Source organism: Peromyscus leucopus, chromosome X (genome assembly GCF_004664715.2).
Source record: "Peromyscus leucopus breed LL Stock chromosome X, UCI_PerLeu_2.1, whole genome shotgun sequence".
NCBI classification, from domain to species: domain Eukaryota; kingdom Metazoa; phylum Chordata; class Mammalia; order Rodentia; family Cricetidae; genus Peromyscus; species Peromyscus leucopus.
Window position 1 is genome coordinate 72,230,605 of NC_051083.1, and position 14,322 is coordinate 72,244,926.

Genomic DNA, 14,322 nt, shown 5'->3' on the forward strand with positions numbered 1-14,322 from the left:
AAAGATGTATATAATACATTAAATGAATTGAATATATAATATATAATTAATATTTTTCCAAAATATAAAATACCAGGTCAAGATGTATACACAGGAGAATATTAGATGTTACAGAAGAATTTACATTGGATATCTATGATCTCTTCATTGATATAGAAATCAAATGGCATTCTAACATACTCAGTGAAGTCAGCATTGTTCAGATGTCAAAAGCAATAACATCACAATAAAAAGGAACTATACCTCAATATTTCTATGAATGAAATGCAAACATCTTCAATAATGTACAAATATGTATTCTAGAAATGTAAAAATTATATTGATTGTGAAAACTGAACTCTTTTCTAAAGTGACGTTTGTCTATGGAAAAACAGACCAAAAATTTCACAATATGGTCTCTAGTCTATTACGGCAATATTTCAGGGTAGAAAGTTAATGTGAAATCAGTCACTTTCCTATGTTCTGCCAGTAAACCATTTCAATCTGAAATTTAAAAAAAAAATATTTTTACATAAGGAAAAATGTTGAGATACTTATTTGTAAACATAATAAGGTATATAAGATCTATAGAAAATAAACTACAAATTTATGATAAAAACACCCAAGATTATATAAATGAAGTGACATTCTATGTTCATGAATAAAAAAGCTTAGTAGCATTTTAATGTCAATTCTTCTCAACTTAAAGTGCAGATTCAATATAATCATGATTGATATATAAGGAAAATATTTTGTGCATATTCACAAACTTATTTTAATGTTTATATGGTAACCAGATGTCAAAAGTAGCCAATGCAATGTGAGAAGACTAACATAGTCAGGGGTTTATTTGACAAATAGATAAAAAATATAGAATAGTATACTCAGAAATGTGGCTGCATAAATGTCCCCAGTTGTTATTCAGTCAAGAAGAAAAGACAGTAATGAAAAGAGGATTTCTTTTAGCAAATGACACTGAACAAGTGGAAATCCCCATGCAAAATTAAATCACTGAGTTTAAGAAAAGACCATACAGTCTTTACAAAAACTAACTCAGAATGGATCACAGTTGTAAACGTAAATGCCAAAACCATAACAGAAAAATAACAGAAGATAGCATCACAAAAATTTCTATGAGTTTTGGGGTACAGCAATATATATACACACAATAACAAAGATATGATCACTAAAGTAAAAATAATTGATAAATTGGAGTTTATAAAATTCAAATCTGCTCTTGAACACACAATTAAGAGAATTATAAAGAAAAAATATAGAGTGGAGATATATTTTTCCCAAATACATATATGCTAAAAACTAGTAGAATCTCTCTCTCTCTCTCTTCTCTCTCTCTCTCTCTATATATATATATATATATATATATATATATATATATATATATATATATACAGAGACCTGCACAGAAACTTTATCAGAGAAAATATATGGGTAGAAAATAAACTTATGAAAGCAATTTTTGTATCATATATCATTAGGGATTTGTAAGCTAAAATGAGATGTCCTTATGCTGCAATTAGATTATGTAAAATCCAAAACTCTGTTCAAACACAAACTGCTTACAGAATTGTGAACCCTGAAGAAAATGCTTCATAATTGGGAGAAATGGAAATCAGCACAATAATTATAGAAGTTGGTTTTGGCACATCTTTCAAACCAAATAAAAAATTTCATATTTACACCAATCAATATGAAACATTTACCAACACAAACATTACATATTTGAAGCTTAGGATAACTTTATTTATAATTGCTAAATATTGAAGGCAACCAAGATGTAATGAAATATGTAAATGGGTCAAAAAATTTGATAATAAATGTTATAGAACAGTATATGTAAAAATACATAACCTAGCATTCCTTAAATAGACTTGAAAGAGCCTTATGTGCACATTTGAAAGGGAAAAACAAAGCATCCAAAAAGGCTAAATAATACATGAACCTGACTAAATGATATTAGGAAAAAAGCAAATCTACAGAGACAGAACAAAGATCAGTAGTTGCCATAGGTTAAGTAGAAAAGAAAGCTTATGAGAAAATCACAATACATTTTTTGATGTATTAGAATTATTCTGTATGATACTAAAACCATAGATACAATATATTATGCATTTTGAATAACTGGTGAGGAATAGTTCAAAAAAAGTAAATTCTGGTATAAACTATAAAATTTGATGAATAATAATTCATAAGTAATGATATGGTGATGGTAACAATATACTACAGAAATGTAAGAAACTAGTAAGAAAGTTAGCTGTTTGTTCAGGCACAGTAGGGTTGCATGCATTATAGCAGAATTTTAGCTTATCTTTTCTATAAACCTAAAACTGCTCTAAAATAGAATTTTATCATTTTGAATTGAGATAGAATTGCATCACTTCCTCCCCTCTATATGTATTTGTATGCATAAAAACATAAATAAAACTTGTTTAGTCTGTTTTGTTGGTGTGTATATGTTTTCATGGATGACTACTCTGCACTGGACAACCAATAAGTGGGGTCACCACTGGGAGAAGCAAACTATCCTTTATTAAAATTAGATTTTATTTAAAAAAAAAGTTCCATTTTCCATCTAAAAAACGGAGACAATAAAACTTATCTCAAAGGTTGTTGTGAAAAAAAAATATTTTGTGTTGTGTTGCATTGCATTAAAGATACAATTCAAGAGAAATCATCTATGTGCGGTAATGTTACAGTAGTTAAATCTGTAGAGAAATACATATTTTATCATGGGACTAGAGTGAAGAATACATGCAAAACATAATGCGATATCAAAACTAGAAATGCAATAATCAAATTCATGGATGTTGTGCTTTATTGTAGTGGTAATAAGTAGTCTTTGGAAGTCTACAAATTGGAGTGGAGGGTCACCGAAATGGCTCAGGAAGAATAACCAGAGACATTAGGAATTGTTATTGAAGAGACTGCTGTATGATAATTGCTGTGGGATGTATTTCTGTATACTGTGAATATGTGTTGCTCCCATTGGTCTATGGCAGAGCAGGATGGAGCCAGGTGGGAAAATCCAAGAGAGATAGTGAGAGGAAAAAGGAGAGTAAGGGGAAATGCCAAACAGCCATCCAAGGAGCAACATGTAAAATCCACAAAACATGTGGCAATACATAGATTCATAGATATGGGTTGAGTTAAGTTATAAGAGCTAGCTAGTAAGAAGTCTGAGCCATAGGCCATGCAGTTTGTAAGTACTATAAGCCTCTGTGTGTTTACTTGGGACCAAGTTGCTGTGAGATGTGGGTGGGAGAGATTCGTCCGACCATGGGGCCAGGCAGGATCAGAGAAACTTCTGACTACATGATATCACTCTAGAAATGGAACGATTATATAGAAATAATCAGACATGCCTTGAGACCAATTGATGTCATACTTAGAAGGATAATTGGAGTATTACTGAAGTTTGCATGCTTCATGGCTAGGAAGAGGTGATTCATGCCTTTATATAAGAATGATAGTAGTTGCTAGAATAGTAAGGTACAACATAAATGATGCTAATATTAGCTTGCATTATATCCTTGTTAACACGAATGAGAAAACTCATTTTGAAGATTGTTTAAAACTCAGATTTATCTTAATTACCATGTTATTAAAAGTCTATATATACATTTAGCCCATGAATTAAATGAGCCACATTGCCATACTCTTGCATACTATTGGATTGTAATTTAATGTTTTCAGTTTTAGCAAAAGGTGAAACTAAATCATTACATATTTGCATATGCTTTATATGTGTAACTGGCCTGTAATGTAAATATTAGCTTAAAGTTCAAGGAATTATAGCCAATTGATAATTAGATACTTCCAGTCAGTATCTATAATTGTGACTTTTAAGTCCTTTGTGGTTATTTGAAATATTTGATGGATTGTATTTTAAAACTGTCAATTGACTGTTAAATTCTGTTTGTAGTTTGCATTTAGTTTGCATGTCAATTGAACTTCAAAGTAAGAATTATTTCTTGATGTGACCATATGGTGTCTGGGTGATGCTGGAATATCATTTGAAAACAATAAAAGATTACTACACTATTAAGGAAAGTATAAATTGAACTAAAGTTTATTAAAGCCTTTCAGTAATAAAGGAAGACATTGATAACTTTTAATCTACAGTTTAATTTGTGACTAAAATACTGTGCATATAAACAAGAATCAAGCTCTTGATTTTTTAGATGATTTTGGATTTGTGAAGAGAGCCTTTTAAGGTTACTGATGTTTGTTATATGGAAAATTAGGTAAAGTTTCTTAGGATAAAGGTGAATCCAAATTAATTATCATATGTTATTAAGTACTCCATCATGATAGCTTGAAATATATGATTAATAGAGTATATAAACACATGTATATGCAAGTAATTTTGTATAGCTAACAAGAAAATTCTACTTTAAGCATTTCCTCATATAAGAAAGATCATGTGATCTTTATGTGTCTAGTTTATTTCACTTAGCATAATACCCTCCAGAATTATAAGTATTTGAGGAGATGAATATCTTGAGTGTTTGTTGTCCACATTCAACACATCATTATGATTTCACTTTGTACCTATAATTATAAAACTAGGTTTATATATCAATCTACAACTAAATGCTTATAAAGAAATCTCAGAAACAATAACTTCCAAAGATTGTTGTAGATTATATAGAAATGTATTAGAAAAAAATTATCAAGTTAAAATGAAGACTTACTTTTACTGTTCCTTTGAGAAAAAATAATTGCATATAGCAGGGACAGCCATTTTTAAGTCAATGTTGTTAGTCTTCTGCTGAGAATTCTATAACTTAATCATCTCAAGAAAAATCTTTTATAGCTGATACATTAGTGTGCTAAATTGTTCCTAAAATGCATTTAAATGTTGAATACTGAAAGTCAATACTGGTAGGTACATTTAATGTATCTTATCTGTCATATAATTGTAAGGAGTCCAAAAATGTAAGCCGGGCGTTGGTGGCGCACGCCTTTAATCCCAGCACTCGGGAGGCAGAGCCAGGCGGATCTCTGTGAGTTCGAGGCCAGCCTGGGCTACCAAGTGAGCTCCAGGAAAGGCGCAAAGCTACACAGAGAAACCCTGTCTCGAAAAACCAAAAAAAAAAAAAAATGTGGTGGTATTGTGTTCCCCAAAATATTGTGCACTCTAATAAACTTATCTAGGGTCAGAGACAGAACAGCCACAATATTAAACATAGAGGTTAGGCAGTGGTAGCACATGCCTTTAATCCTAGCATTCCAGAGACAGAGATCTGCCTGGATCTCTGTGTGTTGAAGGATGCAGCCAAGCATGGTGACTCACGCCTTTAATCCCAGGGAGTGATGGCAGAAAGCAGAAAGGTATATAAGGCATGAAGACCAGAAACTAGAAGCATTTGGCTGGTTAGGCTTTTAGGCTTCTAGCAGCAGTTCAGCTGAGATCCATTCAGATATGAGGACTCATAGGCTTCCAGTCTAAGGAAACAGGATCAGCTGAGGAACTGGCAAAGTGAGGAAGCTGTGGCTTGTTCTGCTTCTCTGATCTTCCAGCATTCACCCCAATAACTGGCCTCAGGTTTGATTTTATTAATAAGTACCTTTAAGATTCATACTACACAAAAGCATTCCTTTTCTTTGACTTTCAAATATAATATAAATTTCTACGTTTCTTTTTATCCTTGTACAACTCTAGTGACTGCGTTTTATGGCTGCCTTCAACAGAAACACTGGGGGAAGGTGTATTCATTATTTAGGAGTTTTAGTGTACTTTGCTACCTTATACTCTCAGTGTACTTCCTAACAGCTTTAAATCAACCATCACACTTAAATTCAGAAGATAGACCTTAAATAGCTCACCACTTCTTTTTTTCAAACTCTAATTAAGCTGGATTTCATTTTACAATTTTATGTAAAATATATGCATTCAGATAATGAGGGAAAATGTTTTCCTAAAGCACATATTTGAGTGATAGCATTGCTACTATTAACTAACATATAATTTATGTTTTCATAAATTAGATAACAATGCCTTCTGAAAACACCTCTTCTTATTCCCTTTGTTATAACACTAGAAGAAATAAAAATGAGAGGGCAGAGAGGAAAAACTAGATATTAGTATTTTGTTATTGTAAGAAGTATCAATATGAGTGTTATCCATAATAATATTTGCATAGCCCATAATAAATTGTAAAAAAAGGTAATGATATTTTAGAACATAGGTTAAAGAATATTTTTTGAGCACTGTCCAAAACGGAAAGGCTACTGTAACAGAATGATTTTTAAATACATGATTTTTAAATACATTTAATATGTAGATATTAAAAGGCTAATATCCACATAGTTTAATTTTATCTTGGAATTGCTCAAAGACGGTTTTTAATTTTACCAACTTGAGAAGCAAAAAGTAGACAACTATTTTAGTGTGTAACATTTTACCTAATGACATGTTTATCACAAGTAGAATGCATAATATTTGAGAGTTATTATTTAAGATATCTAAAATACATGAAACTATTTCAACTTGCAGGAAATGCATTAAATTCCTGGTAATATTATACAATATTGATATTTACTATTAAAATGGAAAGCAGGTTGGTATTTTAGCATGATACTTATTCTTTATTAACAAAGATTTCAAATTGCAGTTATAAGCATTCCTTTTATTGAAGAATTATTTTCTTTAATAATTTGAATCTTAGGTGATATGTATTCTGCCTTATTAACTCACCTATTAAATCTGTTTCAGAAAGTTACATAATAGAAATTATGTGAACATAGGGAGATTTTTTTCAGATATTAAACATTGTAAAATCCTACTGATACTATTGATGGCCCACAATGTTACTACCATATAATAAAACAATTATAAAATGCTAATAAGAATGAATGAAGATGCTTTAGAAAATCTTCCTAGTGCCTTAATGTAACTACTTTATTGAACACTGTCTCTTTTAGGTCTGGATCTGCCATTTATGATGATGCCTCATCCCCTACTTCCAGTCAGCTTACCTCCTGCATCAGTTGCCATGGCAATGAATCAGATGAATCATCTCAATACTATTGCCAACATGGCTGCTGCAGCTCAGATTCACAGTCCACTCTCCAGATCTGGTGCCTCTGTTATAAAGGTAGGAATCACTATTCTGAAGAAGACAAAGGTGTTAATTACATACAAGCTTTGATAAATATCAGCAGTACCACTAAATTGTCAGTAATAACACAGAGATCATTGACTCCATTACTGTGCAGTGTTTTTTATCTGGTTTCTTACTAGGCCTGCCAGGATTTGCTATTGTTTGGGTTTGTTTTCTTGCTACTGCCACAGATCTCTCTTTTATTCAAGTCTTGTGTCGAATTGAAATGCACAGTGTATAGGATGTGCGGCCAAACTAATCACAGAATGGAGGGGTATGTAAAATACATTCTTATTTGTGGGATAATGCAATGCAAACATGGTATATTTTTTTGAAGTTTGAGAGAAAATTGTAAGGTATTCTTCACTGTACAGTATTTATAATCAGAAAGGCTTTGGTGCCAATTCTAGTTTGCCTCTGATTGATTGAATAACCTGTATTATGATACTTCACTCTCATAAATGTATTTCTTCAATTGTAAAATGAAAATCACAGTAACTTTCCTATTTATCCATTGGCTAACTAGAGATAATATGAACAAAATATTTGGTAAAGATCAGTAGAGCCTGGCTGGGGAAATGTCTTATTTGATAAAGTGCTACTACCCAAGCATGAAGACCTGAGTTCAGATTACCAACACCACATAAAAAAGCCAGCCATTGCCATGTACATCTGTAACCTGAGAACTGAAAGGATAGAGACAGCCGTATCTATGGAGCATGGTATCCAATCGTTCTAGCCTGTCAGTGAGCACCAGGTTTTGTGAGAGACTCTCTCACAATGTACCGGGGAAAAGAAATAGTGAAAGACAACTGATGACAACCCCTGAGCTACATAGGCACATACATATGCATTTATACATACATGCACATGTACAAATGTGTACACAATTGTGCAAGAAGAATATATATATGATGAAAAACCCAGCAAACATTAAAAAATATTTATAATAATTTGTCAGTCAAAATCACATTGTCATAATTTTTCAAAAGTTTATGGCAATTAGGTGATGAAAAACAAATTATATGTTGTAATTACTACTGTTTCCTATTATTTTGACTCTGCTTTGTTTTTCTGTTTCAAATAGAAAATGAACTATACATTCCAATATATATTTTCTTTTGATGAGAGAATGATAAAGAGTATATAGGATGGTAGGAGAAGAGTCAGTCAAGCCCATTAATTAGTCCCTTCTTCCTTTTATTTATTGGACAGATATTTTATCTTTCATACACAATGGACAGTAAAGGAAAGGGATAAGATATACTTTCTAACTTCCAAGAGCTCACAAACTAAATATGAGGTAAATGAGTACTCAAACTTGTACTAAGAAGATAAACTAATGGATAATATATGTAAATCAACAAATAATTGGGGAATTCAGAGGAGAGATAGATGAGCTCAAGCTTAGAGAAGAGGTGATTTGATGTCAGGAAATGCATTACAGTTGATGGACTTCAACTTGAAAAGTGATCATTTTTATAAAGTCTCATATATTTCAGTGGTTAAGTGGAAGTCTATTTACTGTATATAGCTCTTAATGTGTTGATGTCCTATTTGTTTGAATGTCTTCACGGTGTTAACTGAGAATTACAGTTGCTTTTGTGAACAAATTGTCCAAAGATGTTACTTAACTGATGGAATACATTTCCCATTATTTTGAAACTGGATAGCTACTAAAGAAACAACCTCACAAAACGTTGGGAAATTCTATTAAAAAACAGAAAGTTAATACGATACCTAACTATAAGAAGGTACGTTTTGAACCTTCATTTTTATTTTTAAAGAAATTACTTCAAAAGAGCTTTTTTGTGAAGCACACTCTCAAAGTTCAATCTATTAAATTGTGGGCATTGGGCAAGGATACATTTTGAGAAGTTTCATTATAATACTTGAGGGATATAGAAACTATTAGAATAAAACCACATTTTAATCTACATTCATAGAATACTTTCTGCTAAAAGTTTAACAAAGGATATTTAAATACATGTTGCTCAGTGTTTCACAAAATGTCTGAATTAAATTCATCATTTGTCCAAACTATATAAAAAATAAAAATTTTAACATGTAGTATTCAGAAATAAATGTTCTAAGTATGAAATGTTGCTTCTTTATGACAAATTTACTTTAGGTTATGTCCCAGTGGCTTGCTTCATAAAAACCTCTTGGTTTATTAACTAATAGAATCAGTTTAAAACACAGGTAAATATCAAAATTTGATATACAAAATGATGTACTAAGATAAGTTTCAAAAATTCAATGTGTTAAATTTTATGCAATTCATGAAAATTCACAAAATACTTGCCCAAGTAAGTATATATACTAATTTCCAGTTTATTCCAAACTCAATGTTTACAATTTTCCTGAAAGTTAATATGCTGTATTTGTCTCCAATTTTCAGGTTTCTTAAAGTGAATACACATATGCATGTAATAATGATTTATGAAAAGTGAAAGCATAAATTTGTTAGTGATGAGGGTGTATGGAAGTACTGGAGAGAATGAAGGCAAGAGAGAAATATTGTAATAATTCTATAATCTTAAAAACAGAGCAATGAATGTTATGAGGTGGAGACAAGTGTGACTGAGTGTGTCTTTCCAAAACACACACACACACACACACACACACACACACACACACATATATATATATATATATATATATATATATATATATATATAATTTTCACATTGTTACACTGTATGTTTGGTTGTTTGAATGCTCACAGATGCAGTTGAACCTGACATTTAGTGTACTTATTTATGTATGTCCTATGTGCTTAGTCAAATTATGTTGAATATTATATACAAATAAAAAAGCTCAGATTACTATCATTGATTTACAAATTCAGCTTTCTAGCTCTCATATTCGAACTATTATTCAATAGTGTACCTGGAAATCATCTCTCAAAAAGCAAAACCAATTCTACTGATTATACACACACACACACACACACACACACACACACACACACACACACAAAAGACAACACTCAACATACAAATGATTAAATAAATGGTTAAAAAAGAAACATATCAACCTGTGTATTTCAATTAGCCTTGTGATTGTTCAGAAAGGAGAGTCTGCTGAGAATTATTATTGCTTTTTTGTTGTCAATTTGAATACATAGTAAACATAATTTAATAAATTGTTAATGTGTGCAAATGATTGCATATTTCTGCCTTGTATTATTCTTCTTGAGGACCTGTGAACTGTAGTTGGAATTTTCTCTGAGCCACCTACCAGCTCCCAAATAAAGACACTGAGACTTATTATTAATTATGAATGGTTGGCCTTAGTTTCAGCTTGTACCACTAGCTCTTATAACTTAACCTGTTTTTAGTAATCTAGGTTTTGCCTTGGGGATTTTTACCTTTCATTCTGTATGCCCTACTTTCCTGCTTCCTCTGGTCTGGCTGGCTGGCCCCTGGTGTCTCCCTGGCATCTATTTCTTTTTCTCCCTGTGCCTAAATACCTCATCCTACCCACTCTTTGACTGGATATCCTGCCTATACCTCCTCCCTCACTATTAGCCATCATGTCACAGCAACAGTCACTTGTTCTCAGGAGCATAGCCAGCTATGAGTGTCTGCAATATACCACTCACTGAAAAAAGTAATTAGTTCCCATAACTGATTGAAGCTGACAGCAATAGGAAATTGGGGACATAATAATTCAAATGTCTAGAAGGTAATTTGACAGACATGTAACCTGAATTTAAAGGCAGTTCCTTCTTCATGAGGACCTATGACTACCGGACTCACAAGTTTTTGTTCTAGCTTACAGTTCTAGATCAGAGTCCTTTCCTGTGAAATGGACTATGAATCCAATTGGAAAGGTTTACCTAAAATTTCCTAAAATTCATGAAAGTCCTGCTATTGTTATACCAACATGCACATCTTCTATGGCATTTTAACAGTGTATCACAGAGTTTGAATTACAACAATTAACAATAATTCTACAATAATTACATGGAAGAAATCTCCCAGTACTTTGAAGGTTAGCCAGCAGGGAGGAAGCTTGATATCCATGTCCTATATCCAAAGCATATTTCATCTTGAGGAATAGTCCCTTACATTCTAATACTATTATGAATCCAACAGCAGTGACAATAACCTCAACTCTTCCCTGGGCCAATAGTGTTTTTTTAATATTTCTTTTAATTGTTTTAGAATTTCATACATATATAGTGTGTGTTGATCATATCTACCTTCCATTTCTCCAACTCCTCCAAGACTATGTTAACCATATCCTCTTCCAACTTCATGTGCTCCTATTTTTAATATACTGAGTCTATTTAGTTTTTATGTATTTGCATGAGAGTAGGACTATAGTAGAGCATGGACAACCTACCAGACACCACATCCATAAAGAAAACTGGCTCTCCTTTCCTCAGCATCCATTAACTCCCATTGTCTTTGTAGCTAGGCACTGGGTCTTCAAAAGTTTCTCCCCTCCATGATGAAACTTTGATATTCTCTATTTTATGGAGGCAACTCTAACTGCTGTGAATTCATGAGGCAAAAGCCCTGTCATATTCAGAAGACGCTGTTATTCAGCAGTCTTCTCCAACTTCTGGCTCTTTCAGTCTTTCTGCCCCATCTTCAGTTATGTTTCCTGAGTCTTTGGGGGTGATGTTTGTAAAACATAAGTCCCATTTTGGCTGAGCATCCCAAAGACACGTATTTTCTGCACTTTGACCAGTGAGGTGTCTCAGTATTAACCACTATCCACTTCAAGAAGACACATCTCTGGTAAGGACTGGGAGCTATACTGATTTATGGATGCAAAGATAAATGTTTAGAAAACAGTCTGATAGTCTATTCATTGAGCAAAATAAGAGTTATTCTTAAGCATGTGATTCATCCCTGGTTTAATTTAACACCTCAGTGATTCTGGAAGTGCCTTTTCTCACCCTCATGGAATACATTATCTCAAACCCGTCACGCTTCTGCTTCTACTGTTCTGCCAGATGCTTTTCCAAATTTGTGACAAACTTAAGTTAAAGTTTTATTTTCCATGAAATAAAACTGTAGCTGAAGTTTTCCTGTGTCCCGGCCTGCTGGTCGTCTAGACAAATCTCTCCCACTCATATCCCCCATGTAAACACACAGAGGCTTATATTAATTAAAACTGCTCAGCCATTAGCTCATGTTTACTACTGGCTAGCTCTAAGACTTAAACTCAGCCCATTTCTGTTAATCTATATGTCACCATGTGTTCTATGGCTTTACCTGTGTGCCATTACATGCTACTCCTTACATGGCGGGCTAGTGTCTCCTGACTCAGCCTTCCTCTTCCCAGAATTCTTCTTGTCTGCTTATCCCACCTATACTTCCTGCCTTGCTACTGGCCAATCAGTGTTTTATTAAACCAGTGTACAAAAGCATTATCCCACAGCATAAATGTTTTCACAGGAGATATGGGCAAGCCTTAGGAATAGTGGCCACTATCCAATCCAAGTAGATTCCAGTTGATACCAGGGATCAGCTACTAAGGAGCTACTAAATAAACATATCAACATGGTCTAATAAAGCATGAAAGCACTCCATGACTTGTATGAATTGCTCATTAAAAGAACAGTATTAGGTATAACAGTGTGAATGGCAGAGCTTATCATATTAAGCTCTCTATAATCTGTAATTATATTTCATGAGCCATCCAGCTTCCTTATCCTGGGATGCTGCTTTGTGGCCTCTTTCATATGCCTATGTCCAATCCTGATGTGCTCAGGGGGCCCTGCTCAAGCTGCTTGACTTGGCACAGGGCCTAGAGGCAATGAGCTAATTCTCTGGCCTGCTGTGGCTGTCACTCTGGTGGAATCTTGGGTCTGACAGAGTATGGGATTCTGCAGTGGCTGGAATGGGAACCTCTTCCTTAGACACAATTTCTTATTTTTCTTCTTCAAATTCTTAAATAGGTCTTTAAATAAATAAATAAAAAAAAAAAACAGTACCAGATATTGGGGTAAATGCTGAAAGTTCAGAGAGACAAAGTAACAAGCCACTGCCAAGTCTTACCTTTAGGACTCCTCAGCCTGAAAGGGGTTCAGTTCCTGTCTCCTTGTGCCTTATATACCTTTCTCCTTAGTACTGCGATTAAAGGTGCTTAGACACAATTTCTGATAATTTCATATGCTGAATGAACAATTCCAGTATACCTTTCTGAAGTAGGGGAATTAACCAAATTGAGACAAAGTTAATCCTTTAAATATGCACTGTTCTATCATTTATAGCATTTATGAACTGTTACTTAGTTATAAACTCTTATTTAAGTTTAACAGAACAGAATTTTTCTTTCTGTAATATTTTGCCTGAGTCGAGCTCAAGTCGTGCCATATTTGCTTTCAAGTGCTCCATACAAACTCTGTTGCTTGACTCTATATTTTCTTATCTTTTTCTGATTGCATTTGCACACTATGGAGCCAAATTACATCAAAGGCTAAGTCGCTCAGATTTTCTAAAGCTTCTCCTACCTAATAATGATAATGTACCATCATTGGGATCAAGAAATCCAGTAAAACACACAGTCCCTAGGATCTTGTTGCATTAACTTATTTCTTAACTATCTTCTTTACACATTCCCATCAGCCTCATTGACCTGAGCATTAAATCTTGCCTCCCTCGCGCCCAATTCTTTAAATAATGTCTATCTATCTCCATTGTCTTCCAGTCCCTAATATTCAGAAAATGATAAACAAATGTCCCTAATGGCTCATATTAGCCAGTCCATCAAAGACTTGTGTCCCTTGCATTGTCTTAGATTATGAAGCTTTTGTCTTTAATAAGGAATGATTATTTACATTGTTTACATTCTATCCTCAGAATGATTGACTCCATGTCCAAGGACATGAGAGACTCTTTCACTTTTGCTTTAAAAATTTCTCTGAATTTCTGCCACCCTCCCACACCCAGTCCAATCATGTAGATCTCATCCACTTCTCCTTCACAGGGTCATCCATGTGCCCCTCCTAGGGTCTTTCCCTGTTAGCTAACCTCTCTGGAGTTGTGGGTTGCAGTCTGGCTATCCCTTCCCTCACATCTAGTATCCACTTATGAGTGAGTACATACTATGACACCTTGCACAGCTTTGGTGCAGTGGGAAAGGGCTTGGACCTGCCTAGGCTCAGTGTGCTGGGCTGTGCTGACTCCCCATGGGAGACCTCGATTTGGGGGATGTGGGGATGTGGGGTGGCTTGGGAAAGAGGGCTGGGGGTGGG

The 14,322-nt window shown here is 33.7% G+C and overlaps 1 protein-coding gene across 1 annotated transcript in view; it reads left to right on the forward strand.

The window, feature by feature from the left end:
- The window catches only part of Dach2 (dachshund family transcription factor 2), a 274,883-nt gene that overhangs the window by 162,698 nt on the left and 97,863 nt on the right, over positions 1-14,322 (forward strand). The window contains exon 4 of the mRNA XM_028874764.2: positions 6,925-7,097. Coding sequence (XP_028730597.2) covers positions 6,925-7,097 — 173 coding nt within the window. The remainder of the gene's footprint in view (positions 1-6,924; positions 7,098-14,322) is intronic.